At 44.9% G+C, this 12,923-nt stretch overlaps 2 protein-coding genes and 1 non-coding gene across 8 annotated transcripts in view; 2 read left to right on the forward strand and 1 right to left on the reverse strand.

Moving 5' to 3' along the window:
* The first annotated feature begins 96 nt into the window (after positions 1 to 96).
* naa15 (N-alpha-acetyltransferase 15, NatA auxiliary subunit) lies at positions 97 to 11,705 on the forward strand. Its single transcript, NM_001140156.1, has 20 exons — positions 97 to 294; positions 2,057 to 2,141; positions 2,282 to 2,386; positions 2,881 to 3,038; positions 3,161 to 3,295; positions 3,467 to 3,620; positions 3,782 to 3,901; positions 4,068 to 4,163; positions 4,448 to 4,554; positions 4,663 to 4,735; positions 4,815 to 4,984; positions 5,113 to 5,265; positions 5,341 to 5,469; positions 6,946 to 7,159; positions 9,801 to 9,994; positions 10,231 to 10,339; positions 10,437 to 10,535; positions 10,716 to 10,859; positions 10,977 to 11,074; positions 11,251 to 11,705. The coding sequence occupies exons 1-20, from the start codon at positions 241 to 243 to the stop codon at positions 11,461 to 11,463; spliced, it is 2,610 nt and encodes an 869-aa protein (NP_001133628.1). The 5' UTR covers positions 97 to 240; the 3' UTR covers positions 11,464 to 11,705.
* Positions 10,026 to 10,159, forward strand: LOC123724185 (small nucleolar RNA SNORA18). Its single transcript, XR_006756863.1, has one exon. It is a non-coding gene; the product is annotated as a small nucleolar RNA SNORA18 (small nucleolar RNA).
* Positions 11,706 to 11,821: 116 nt separating the features above from the next.
* The window catches only part of ugl (ureidoglycolate lyase), a 46,370-nt gene continuing 45,268 nt past the window's right edge, over positions 11,822 to 12,923 (reverse strand). For 4 of the 6 annotated variants that reach the window (XM_045723907.2, XM_082955897.1, XM_014212338.3 and 1 more), the window contains one exon: positions 12,266 to 12,805. In XM_045723907.2, coding sequence (XP_045579863.1) covers positions 12,634 to 12,805 — 172 coding nt within the window. In that variant the 3' untranslated portion in view covers positions 12,266 to 12,633. Of the gene's footprint in view, positions 12,096 to 12,265; positions 12,806 to 12,923 lie in introns of those variants that run through there. The other 2 variants (XM_045723906.2, XM_045723905.2) reach the window with 2 other exon arrangements.

Below are 12,923 nucleotides of genomic sequence, written 5' to 3' on the forward strand. Positions count from 1 at the left end.
TGACAATTTTGCACCGTACAGCAGCACGCACACAGACCCAGAGAGCAGCTTGACCCGGAGGAGAAGGCGGCCATTTTGGTCTGAAGGGGGCCTTGGCTGTCACCACGTGAGGAAGAAGAGCCCGAAAGAGAGCGAGACTATTCCGGGAGCTTTGACTCGAAGAGACCGAGAGGGGAGAGAGAGAGGAAGCTTCGATTCTGATTCATGTGCGAAGCTACAGAAGAGTAGCCAGTTTACAGAATGCCCTCAATTACTCTACCGCCGAAGGAGAACGCTCTATTCAAGAGAATATTGGTAAGTGCCTAGTTGCCGCTAGCTAACTTGCTAAATATAGCAAGCTAGCTAACTTGCGCACGTTACAGTAGCTACTCTATACATTACCAGTAGCTAGCTAGCGTTGATTCGATTTGAAATAAAACAGCATGCATTCATGTTGTATCGTTAGTTGACATGTGTTGTTCCTTCCATCACCCTCTCAACGATTGTAACGTAATAACTAGCTAACTCGTGGGCTAGTATGTCGCGAGGCACTCGAAATGGCCTGATTGTCATCATTAGCTTGTTAGTTAGCGGTTTCAGTTTTACACCGTTTACTAGCTAGCTAGTTACCATGAAACATGGCTAACAAGCGAGTAAACTCACTAACTTGTTATCTATTGTATCAGTTTGTTGTAGCGGGGTGGTTCAAAAATAAACGCATAACTTTGCTCCAAAACATGATTGGCAAGGAACGTTAGTTAGCTTGCTAACTACGGCTAGATAAGTTTGGCTAACGTAGGAAGCTAGCTCGCTGCAAGATCATTCTACATTCATCCGCACAGGTACTTCATCATTACTCAGCATTTTAGCAACAAGAGTAACTATAACTAGCTATGAAGCTAGATGGGCGTTACATTTAACATGCACAACGTATGTGCAGTGTTGTCCCAAAGATATTACTGCAAACAGCGGTATGTTAAGTATTGCAATCCTTTACCACAGATTGCAGTTAGCTAACACAACCTAGCTACCCAGCCAGCTAGCTGTCACTCACATTTTGCTTAACCACATATGGGAACTAACTATAAACAATTAGCTTCCTATCATGCCAGCTAAAGTACACACGTTTAGTCTACTTTGCTGAATATTGAGCACCATTCACACAACCATTTCCTATTTCTGGACATAGTGTTTAACAATGTTGGGGGTATTGGCTTAGTTAGGTTGTCATTAGTTCGGCATCTCTCTAGGCCTGCAAATTCAAGTAAGCCACACCTAGAGTGTTGGGTATAAACTGTCAGATTAGTTGCCAACATATGTTTTTTCATAAGTATACTCATATATTTTTGAGCAATTATGTAAATTGAGGAAAGTACATTACTGAATAAATTTCTACAGAGTTGGTTCTCTGCAACAACAAAAAATTCCACTCTGATGCAGAGCAAACATTTCTTTATCTTAGTTTCTTGCATTACTTTACTCTGCAAATATAATAGTATTCATTTGCCAATGCTGTTTGAGGAGAGCTTTCAAGGTGGTGGCCTGGTTGTAAATGCTTACCACAAGTATGTTTTGCATAATGTGAATTGTCTGTTTCCACTCAGAGCCTCTAACGTTCTGTACAACATTCTGAAAATGTTTGTTTTAGTTGCTGTGTTGAACACTCCTCAGTTTCCTTGGAGCCCCTGCCTTCTCCCTATGCCAGTGTGGATTCCCGGGTATTAGCGTTATGCGGGGAATTGGCAGGCTGATCACTGAGGTGCTAGGCCACACTGTGCTGACCCAGGCAGATAGGAATCTACGTCTGACTGGTTCTCTAATCACTGCATCTCATCACCCACCTGACCACACATTCACACAAAGCTAGATGTTTTTTCAAACCCAATCAATCAAGATACTACTTACTGTATTAGGTTGTGGTGAGCTACTGTCCCTGCTTGCTGGCAGGATGGTATCACCAGACAACCTACCCAAAGGTGTTATTTGTAACTCTGTATTTGGGTGATTCATCAGATCTGAACTCTAAAAACAGGCTTTGCAAAAACCTTGATGACAACACACCTCTCCCCTGTTGCAGAGATGCTATGAGCACAAGCAGTACAGAAATGGACTCAAGTTCTGCAAACAGATCCTCTCCAACCCAAAGTTCGCAGAGCATGGAGGTGAGGCCTGCTTCAACAGCCACTACTCACTTATCTTTCAGTGGTCGGAACATCAGTGTTGGTAATTAATTTCTTGGCCTAATTAAGTTTTTTGGGCTGTGACTGACACTAGTTCCTCTTCTCCCTCATCTGTCCCTCAGAGACGCTGGCGATGAAGGGACTGACCCTGAACTGTCTGGGGAAGAAGGAGGATGCGTACGAGCTGGTGAGACGAGGCCTGCGCAACGACCTCAAGAGCCATGTCTGTATCCTTTTATACTAGGGCTAATGAGGTGAGGGTTCGTATGAACCTCCTAGTCGGAGGCGGGAAGACATTCACCAAAAGCTCGACATCATAATAAGCCCACACTTTTGACTCCATCCCACAAGCCCTTACTGCGCCATGTCTACGGCACATAATCCAGACATGGAATGGGAGCGCGCTAGATTGGCTCTGACTGTTACTGTGACATCTAATAGTATAGGCTTGGTTGCATTAACACAGGGTTCAATGTTTTTATTTGTCACCATGAGTATTAGTTTTCTTTGTTGCCTTGACATTTAGTCATGTGCCTTTAGTAGTCCTCCAAATGGGTTGTTTTAGCGAGGGATTATATTTGAGGTTTGTATATATTTTTTTTTAGCCTTTCAATTAGTCACGTCAGTTAAGAACAAAATCTTATTTACAATGACGGCCTACCCCTGGTTTAGTGTGTGTGTGTAGTCTGTTGTTTTGCCGCCTTAACCTTTGCTCTCCCAGGCTGGCATGTGTACGGTCTGCTGCAGCGGTCGGATAAGAAGTACGACGAGGCCATCAAGTGCTACCGCAATGCTCTGAAGTGGGACAAGGACAACCTGCAGATCCTGAGGGACCTTTCACTTCTCCAAATCCAGATGAGAGACCTGGAGGGCTACAGGGTGAGGACCCAGAGACGGACTGTGTGTGCACACATGTCTCCACTCATAAGTATTAGCTCCTGCTGTGTGTAATAATTATTCTGTTATTCTCTCTCGCTCTCTCTCGCTCTCTCTCTCTGCAGGAGACCCGCTACCAGCTCCTGCAGCTGCGTCCCGCGCAGAGAGCCTCATGGATCGGATACGCCGTGGCCTACCACCTGCTGGAGGACTTTGAGATGGCCGCCAAGATCGTTGAAGAGTTTCGCAAAACGCAACAGGTGAGCTTTGACCTCTGTGTTTTGAGTCGAATAATTCTCATTGGGTGCTCTGTAGAGTTCCTGTATCACCCATCTGTATAAATTATTCTGATTGGTCACCCTGCCTGGATCAGTACACCCGATTGGTCACTGCCTGTGTCAGTAAATGTGGTGGGTGGTGCTGTGTTTCAGACGTCACCAGACAAAGTCGACTATGAGTACAGTGAGCTGCTGCTGTACCAGAACCAGGTGCTCAGGGAGGCGGGGCTGTTCAAGGAAGCACTGGAGCACCTCACCACCTATGAGAAACAGATCTGTGACAAGCTTGCCGTGGAGGAGACACGAGGTGTGTGTGTGAGAGAGCGAGAGAAGGGGGGGACAGTGAAACTGCATGTGAAAGTATTCATGTGTGTATTGAGTGTTTGAATCCTAATGTTTGTGAGGGTGTAGGGTTGTGTTTGTAGATCTGTATAAAATGTGATTCATGTGAACCTATTTATCGTTCAGGAGAGCTGCTGCTGCAGCTAGACCGCTCGGAGGAGGCCACTGAGGTCTACCGACAACTCCAAGAGAGGAACCCTGAGAACTGGGCCTACTACCAGGGTCTGGAGAAAGCACTGAAACCAGGTATCCTTTGAACCCTCACTGCTACCCACCCCATTCCCACTGGACCCTCTCTCTGGTCCATTCTTTAGCATGAGTCCTCTCACTTATGCGTTTGGTAGATTCTCTGACCAGATTTGAATCTGCCTATGAATGGCATGCTCTGACTGTTGGCTTCTTGTGTTCCCAGCTTGCATAGAGGAGAGGCAGAAGCTCTATGAGGAGGCGTGGGTGAAGTATCCCAAAGGACTTGTTCCCCGGAGGCTGCCTCTCACCTTCCTAACAGGTACGTGCTTCTTTCACATGCATTGCTTGCTGTTTGGGGTTTCAGGCTGGGTTTCTGTACAGCACTTTGAGATATCAGCTGATGTACGAAGGGCTATATAAATACATTTGATTTGATTTTGATTTGATACATAAATAAGCCATTATCACTATTGCTGTGTAATCATCCATGGTATGATGGCCTATCAAGACGACGGCTGACAGACTCGAGCACGTTGAAACGTGGTCTGTGGAACACCGGAGGATGGGGTGTTGAGGAGCTCCATTCACTTGTTTTCTTTTCAGGTGAGAAGTTCCGTGAATGTCTGGACTGCTATCTGAGGATGAACTTCAGTAAAGGCTGTCCGCCCGTCTTCACCACTCTGAAGTCCCTGTATCACGACAAGGAGAAGGTGAGCGAGAACCACTGCCATTCCATAGGCTCCAGCAAGTCACTGAAGTAACATGCCTGGACTGAGATGTCAGGGTGATCTTGTGTTTGCTTGTTCCTCTCCGTGTAGTTGTCCATCATTGAAGAATTAGTGGTTGGATACGAGACGTGTTTGAAAAGCTGTCGAAAGTTCAATCAAAGTGGTGAGTGCGATCAGATTTGCGTGTTTTATGAAATCTAATAGGAACCGTATTAGAATCTCTTATGGTGTGTGTGTATTAGATGACGGTAAGGAGGAGCCCCCCACCACTCTGCTGTGGGTCCAGTATTTCCTGGCTCAGCACTTTGACCACGTGGGCCAGCAGACGCTAGCCCTGGACTACATCAACACAGCTATCGAGAGCACACCCACGCTCATAGAACTGTTCCTCATCAAGGCCAAAATATACAAGGTAGCCCACATACAGCTGTTGAGAGCACCCCTGCACCCGTAGAATTGTTCAAGGCACACATTTTCTAGATGTCATTATAGTGAAGATTTACAGTGTAACACTCTCTCATCCTATCTTTGTCTCTGTAGCATGCAGGTAACATAAAGGAAGCAGCCAGGTGGATGGATGAGGCCCAGGCTCTGGACACTGCTGACCGCTTCATTAACTCAAAGTGTGCCAAGTACATGTTGAAGGCCGGCCTGGTCAAAGAGGCAGAAGAGATGTGCTCCAAGTTCACAAGGGTCAGTCAGTGTTTGTGTGTGTTGCCTTAAAACCCTTTGTGTGTGTGGTGTTAACTGTGGGTATCTGTGTTTCAGGAGGGTGCGTCAGCGGTAGAGAATCTGAATGAGATGCAGTGTATGTGGTACCAGACAGAATGTGCTCTGGCCTACAAGTCCATGAACAAGTTTGGAGATGCGCTCAAGAAGTGCCACGAGATCGAGAGGGTAAGTTTTCTAGCTGGGGGGGCAGATTCAGCGATCACTGCCTCATTGCCTGCACCCGTAATGGGTCAGCGGTCAAACGACCTCCACTCATCACTGTCAAACGCTCCCTGAAACATTTCAACGAGCAAGCCTTTCTATTCGACCTGGCCCTGGTATCCTGGAAGGATATTGACCTCATCCCATCAGTAGAGGATGCCTGGTTATTTTTTTTAAATGCCTTCCTCTCCATCTTAAATAAGCATGCCACTTTCAAGAAATTTAGAACCAGGAACAGATATAGCCCTTGGTTCTCCCCAGACCTGACTGCCCTTAACCAACACAAAAATATCCTGTGGCGTTCTGTATTAGCATCGAACTGCCCCCGCGATATGCAACTTTTTAGGGAAGTTAGAAACCAATACACACAGGCAGTTAGAAACGCCAAGGCTAGCTTTTTCAAACAGAAATTCGCTTCGTGCAACTCCAACTCTAAAAAGTTCTGGGACATTGTAAAGTCCATGGAGAATAAGAACACCTCCTCCCAACTGCCCACTGCACTGAGGATAGGAAACTCTGTCACCACCGATAAGCCCACTATAATTGAGAATTTCAATAAGCATTTTTCTACGGCTGGCCATGCTTTCCACCTAACTACCCCTACTGCATTCAACAGCACTGCACCCCCCACAGCTACTCGCCCAAGCCTCCCCCATTTCTCCTTATCCCAAATCCATTCAGCTGATGTTCTGAAAGAGCTGCAAAATCTGCAAAATCACCCCTAAAGCCAACTCCTCCTTTGGTCGTCTCTCCTTCCAGTTCTCTGCTGCCAATGACTGGAACGAACTACAAAAATCTCTGAAACTGGAAACACTTATCTCCCTCACTAGCTTTAAGCACCAGCTGTCAGAGCAGCTCACAGATCACTGCACCTGTACATAGCCCATCTATAATTTAGCCCAAACTACTACCTCTTCCCCTACTGTATTTATTTATTTTATTTATTTTGCTCCTTTGCACCATATTATTTATATTTTATCTCTGAACTTTCTTCAAACTACAAATCTACCATTCCAGTGTTTTTCTTGCTATACTTTATTTACTTTTCCACCATGGCATTTTTTTGCCTTTACCTCCCTTATCTCACATCATTTGCTCACATTGTATATAATCTTCATTTTTTAAATTAAAAAAAAAAAAAAAAAATCTTTTTTTTCTTTTTTTTTTCTACTGCATCATTGATTGTATGTTGTTTTACTCCATGTGTAACTTTGTGTTTTTGTATGTTGTCGAACTGCTTTGCTTTATCTTGGCCAGGTCGCAATTGTAAATGAGAACTTGTTCTCAACTTGCCTACCTGGTTAAATAAAGGTGAAATAAAATAAATAAAATAAAATAAAAATTCACTGACGAGGTTTAAACCTGTATAGATGGCCCAGTGCTAGTACAGGTCTGCTCAGTGGTTGGATTGCCTCATCATAACCATCTGTGTCCCATTAGCATTTTGTGGAGATCACAGACGACCAGTTCGACTTCCACACGTACTGCATGAGGAAAATGACGCTGCGATCCTACGTGGACCTGCTCAAGCTGGAGGACGTGCTGCGCATGCACCCCTTCTACTACAAAGCTGCCCGCACCGCCATCCAGATCTACCTCGGCCTGCACGACAACCCACTCACCGACGACAACAAGGAACACCAGGCCGACGCCGGTACGTGTTGTGTGTGTGTGTGAGAGTGTGAGTCTGTGCAAGACCCCAACTGACGCTTGTTTGATATCGCTCATTTGATGTTTTACACACTGGTTTTTGGTTTGGTGTAGTGCAAAGTTCCCTCTGTTTTTTGGCACTGAGCAAATTTCAGGTCTGCTGAGCACAAACTTGAACTTTGAAGATTCTGTGCAACTTCCAGCGTGCGTTTACTGTGAACACAGACTGTTCCCGCTTTAAGTTAGTTTTAATTGGTCAAGTAGGCTACTGTGGCTATTTGATCATAATGTAGGCCTACCATTAAAAACGATGGAGAAAATAAATCTCATAACATTTTAACATGGAAATAGCTGTTCTCTCATTCAGCCTACAGTGGCAGCCAATGTGTGGAGTTCAATGTAGGCCTAAATTCCATGAGGCTTGAAAAAAACATACAGGGCTTGACATTAATCTGTTTATCCATTTGTCTTTCAGACAAGGAGGTGACTGAAAATGTTTGATGCAAGAAACCACTTTCCAAAATAAAATGTGTTTTATTCCCATACCATTATTCCAGAGAATCAGACACATTAAGCTACCCTCTGCCTATTGGCTACTTAGCTTATTAAATCCGGCAGGTAGCCTAGTGGTTAGAGCGTTGGGCCTGTAACCGAAAGGTTTCTGGATCGAATTCCTGAGCTGACAAGGTAAAAATCTGTTGTTCTGCTACTGAACAAGGCAGTTAACCACTGTTTCCCGGTAGGCCATCACTGTAAATAAAAGTAACTTATTATTATTTATTTTTTTACAAATCCTGTCACAAAATAAAACACTGCCCCTTTAAGAGGAAAAAAAAAGCTCTTTACCTGACTTGCTTTTCACAGATGTCTAGAAATGTACACTTCTTTGTGCTCTTGTAATAAGCAATCCCTCACTTATAGCCCAGTTATAGATAATTTGAAGTCAGCAAATGACTCGAACTAGCAAAGGATATGAACAAAATGTGCACACATGGCTACATGCAGCTCTCGCTTTGATCGCAAAACAAGCTCATCTATTCACGACCGCTCATGCTGGTAACACAGTCCAGTTCAAGGTAAATGGCAATGATCCATATATGGCAATGGTCTATTTGCGTATAGGCCTACTGTACCTCTGTTTATGCTGCACTGGTCTATGTAGAGTACGGGCTGAGTAGTGCGTCAATGCAATAGAATCCTACCCGAATGCGTTATGCCTACAACAACCTCTTGTTTTGTTTTGATCACAATTGCCACAGTAAAGCGAAACGTTGATGGTGTTAACAGGGAAACCTGTAGAACAGTGGTCACCAACCTTTTCTGAGTCACGATCACTGAGTCAAAATGCAAGCAGAGATCTACCGCTCACATTTTCTTTACCACGACTTGAAAAACATAAGCCTATGCAACATTAACAATGAGGTTTGTGCAGTAAGTTATAGGCCCAATACATTATCACAGCAATTGGCCTGCCAGTGCATTGTTGGTCGGGCCATTTTTGAAAAATTATATGAAACATTTTGAGGTAGGCTATATGATCACACTGGTAATAGATCCGTTGTATTATTTGTGAGACACTGCTGATTGAGCATGCATTTAAATAGTTGGATTTTTATTTTCATTTTACCGGGCTGATGGCGTCTGCATCTGATGGTCAGTCTCAGCGGAGGAAGAGAGCAGCCGACTAAGGGTCTGCCTCTCAACATCCCTCAGCTCTCCCTTTCCTCCACTGACACTGACCAGCTGATGGCGAAACTCGAATCGCCCCTCATGCACAAATTCATGTTACTCCTATGAACAGAGAATGTAAAATGTTCCTCTATATTAAAAGTCGCTAATACTAAAGCAAGCCTAGACATGCACTTTCCTACTCTTTATTTACTGCTGCAGTGCTTGTTGTAGCGCTGTGTGGAAATAGGACGAACTTGGATTTAATGGCTTATAAAAGTGTTGACAGTGCTGAGTAAGAACTCTCATAAAAACAGCATCTCTTTGCTGTATTCATTGACAGTCTCTCTAGTCATGGTTTTAAATGTTGAGAAATCTCACAGCATCTCTTTACTGTATTGGTTGAGTCTCTCTTGTCATGGTTTTAAATGTTGAGAAATCTCACAGCATCTCTTTGCTGTATTAGTTGAGTCTCACTCTAGTCATTACTGTAGTCATGGTTTTAAATGTTCAGAAATCTCAGTATCAACTTTGCTATAGCTTTCTTTTATGCCTGCTACGTTACTGCAGACACTGTAATCTGAGCCATCCGATTGGCCAGCGGTAGGCCTATAGTGCACTTGATTTCCGGCACGCAGGGCAGCTGAATCTGGTGCACTTAACGCCAACAGCCGGAGATAAAAAATAAAAAAAGGCTTTATCGTTATTTATTTTTTTACGATCGATTTAAGAATGCCTTGGAGATCGACTAGTTGATCTCAATCGACCGGTTGGTGACCACTGCTCTAGAAAGTGAACATCACTCAAATCTCTTGCTTCTCTCTGTATGCTGATATTTCTTCTGCGAGGCAGTCTCGGGCTACTGTGCGCCCACGTGCAGCTTTGAGGGAACATTGGTGTAGTGTCTTGATTTGTAAATGATCCCAGTGTCTGAGAGAAGTGACACTGTCCCGTCTGTCCCTGTGCGTGTCCCACAGAGAACCTGAATGACAAGGAGCTAAAGAAGCTGAGGAACAAGCAGAGACGAGCCCAGAAGAAAGCCCAACTAGAAGAGGAGAAGAAGAACGCCGAGAAGGAGAAGCAGCTGAAGAACCAGAAGAAGAAGAAAGAAGATGACGACGAGGAGATCGGAGGACCAAAGGAGGAGCTCATACCAGACAAACTGGCCAAGGTGCGTGTGGCCTGTAAAAGATGAAGGAATGACTGAGGCCTATCCCGACAGACTCCTCACAGTGAGCCCTAGTCGTTGGAAATGCCTCAAAGAACAAACTTGTGGTTTCGCTTTACCCTCATGGCTACTGCCATTAGCCCTGTGGGATATCACTGCAGAACATTGTGCAATTACACTAAGGAGACTGAACAGTTTTTGGGGGATAAGACCCATGATATTGTTTTCTTCCCCTGTAGGTGGAGAACCCACTAGAGGAGGCAGTGAAGTTTTTAACCCCCCTGAAAAACCTGGTGAAGAACAAGATTGAGACTCACCTCCTGGCCTTCGAGATCTACTTCAGGAAAGGTAAAGGAACGAGAAGCTGATTGACGTTCTGACACGAGAAGAATCTGGTACTTTTGTCAAAAAAACTTAAACATATCTGTTGCTTTCCCTCTCGTAGAGAAGTACCTGCTGATGTTGCAGTCCGTGAAGAGAGCATTCTCCATGGAGCCCTCTCACCCCTGGCTGCACCAGTGTCTAGTGCGCTTCTTCAAAGGAGGTACAGTTTAGTAGGGCTTCTGTCATTTGGTCAGGCTGTTGGGCCATGTCATTATCCAAACTCTATGGATTTAAGATACCTTCACATCCATCTGTCTCTGAACCATTTGTTTCCGGAATAGTTGACTGTGTTCTGGTACAAATATCTCTACCACGTTCTGATTCTGTGTGTCTTCCTCAGTGTCCGACAGTAAGGACCTACCGGAGGCTGTGCGGACTGTTTTGAAGCAGGAGATCTCACGGCTGTTTGGGGAGAGCAACCCCCAGAACTTTAACAAGAACTACCTGAGCCAACACTCCAACTCTATACCACACCGCGTGGCTGGTACGTACACGCACTACCTGACTCAACAGTACAATTATGCCACATGAGACTTAACCATAACTACACACACACTATGTCAACTTGTAACTGAAAAGTTCCACGTTGTCCCCCCTGCAGCTGCTAAGATGATGTTCTATCTGGACCCATCCTCTGACAAGATGGCCTCTGAGCTGGCTACAGCGCTGGATGAGTCCCTCACAGGGAGAAGCATCACGGTGAGTGCTTACTCACTGCACTAATCCTTGTACAACATTTTTATATTTAAATGTATCAAGTACCTTTGGCACAGTAGTCCCACACCCGAACCAGAAACAACATTAGGGAAAAAGGAAAGGAATAATGTCAATTGTCTGTGTGACCCAAGTCTAAGACATTTTATCTTTCCTGTCAGATCTGCACAGATGTGCTGGAGGCGCTGCGTGAGGGCAATCTGGGCGATGGGCAGCAGAAGGCAGCAGAGGCGTACCGCGCCGCGTGTAACAAGCTGTACCCCCACACCTTGGCCTTCATGCCCCCCGGGTACGAGGACAACACCACCTCCACCATCAGCGCCAACGGAGACCTGTCAGCAGGCGAGCACGACGACATGGCCAACGACATGTGAGAGGGGAGCGAGGGATGGGAGGGGAGGAGCGTACAAGCTGCCAGCCGCTAGTCTGACAACAACACCCCAGCTACGGTTGTTTGTTTTGTGAATGCCCCCTGCAGTGCACTGACCTGGACTGAGAGAGCCGTGAAGAGGAGGGAAAAACAAATGCGCATTTTCCAAATTTATTTTTTATTTTTTTTAAACCCTGTTGACATCTCTTCTTTAACTGAACAAAATAAAACTGTATAAGAAAAGTGTTAGGGTGGCTGCCGTTAAGTCAGGTTTTTACTCCTGTGTTTTCACGCCTGTGTTTCTCCTGTATGTGCATCTGCTTCTCACGTTTTTAAAGGTAATTTATATATTAAAAACAAAGAATTTAAAACATTTGCAAAAATTGAAAGAATATAAATTGTAGTAGTAGTGGTGGGGATGGAGGATTGTGGTATCTACCTGTGAGCTGGCATGTGCCAAAAATGAAAAGGTGGAACTTTTTAAAAGGAGACATCACTTGTTTCCCAGGGGAGGCGTAGCGGCGATGCACTCGGTGAATCAGCTACTGAGCTCAAGCAGTCCTCTGCTCGGCCACAAGGTTGTGCAGCGGTAGAGGTCCCGGCATGGCCTCCAGGAGGGAACAGGACACGACTGATCTGAATGCAGAGACACAGAGCTCAATGCTCACCTGGAGTGCTGTATGACTGACAAATGTGCAGATTTCTGTTTTCCTTTTCCGCTCTGTATTTTCCTTCCTAGTTTTACCCATGTGAAAGTCCCATGAAACCACTTCCTGATACAGCAAAAACACACTGACACTCTACAGTTACTGGGGTTTGTTTTGGGGATTTATTTCTGTTTATTGGTCAAATGTTATCGGCTCATCCAATGTTACCAATCCATCTTTTATTTTGAAAAAGGCGTTTGTCAATCATACTGAGTTCTGCACACAGACCACTCCTAACACAACGAGGAGTTATCAATAACTAAAGTTGAATAAAAAGCTATTTCCTGATGGCATTTTTCCTGCAGAAGTTTGTATTTTATTCAAGGATTGCCATTTGTCAAGGATTGTCAAGAAACACAAAATGATTTGAAGGGTCTTGAAGAGGAACACTATCGCTCACGCTGCCTCACATGCTCACCGTAGATACTATGAGGGGTGTAAATACCATGCTACGTTGGACAGGGCTTTCAGAGTTTTGGTCTGGGCACGTCCCCTACTACCCCACCCTCATGCCTTTTTGCTTGAGAGCTGAGGAAGGTGTGGTCCAAGTTGAGGTAGGTGGTGAGGAACTCTGGGAAATCTCTCTTCTGGACAACCTCCAGGAACATGGCTGCAGCTGTCAACAACCTCTGTTCCTCCCTGGGGGGGGGGGGGAGAGAGGAAGAGTCAGAAGAAAGTCCTAGAAGGGTGGAAGAATTGGAGGCTCAAAAGAGAGTGAGGAGTGCAGAGACAAAATAAACTTCTAGAAACGCAGAAT

This window comes from Salmo salar, chromosome 09, assembly GCF_965601325.2.
Source record: "Salmo salar chromosome 09, fSalSal1, whole genome shotgun sequence".
NCBI classification, from domain to species: Eukaryota; Metazoa; Chordata; class Actinopteri; order Salmoniformes; family Salmonidae; genus Salmo; species Salmo salar.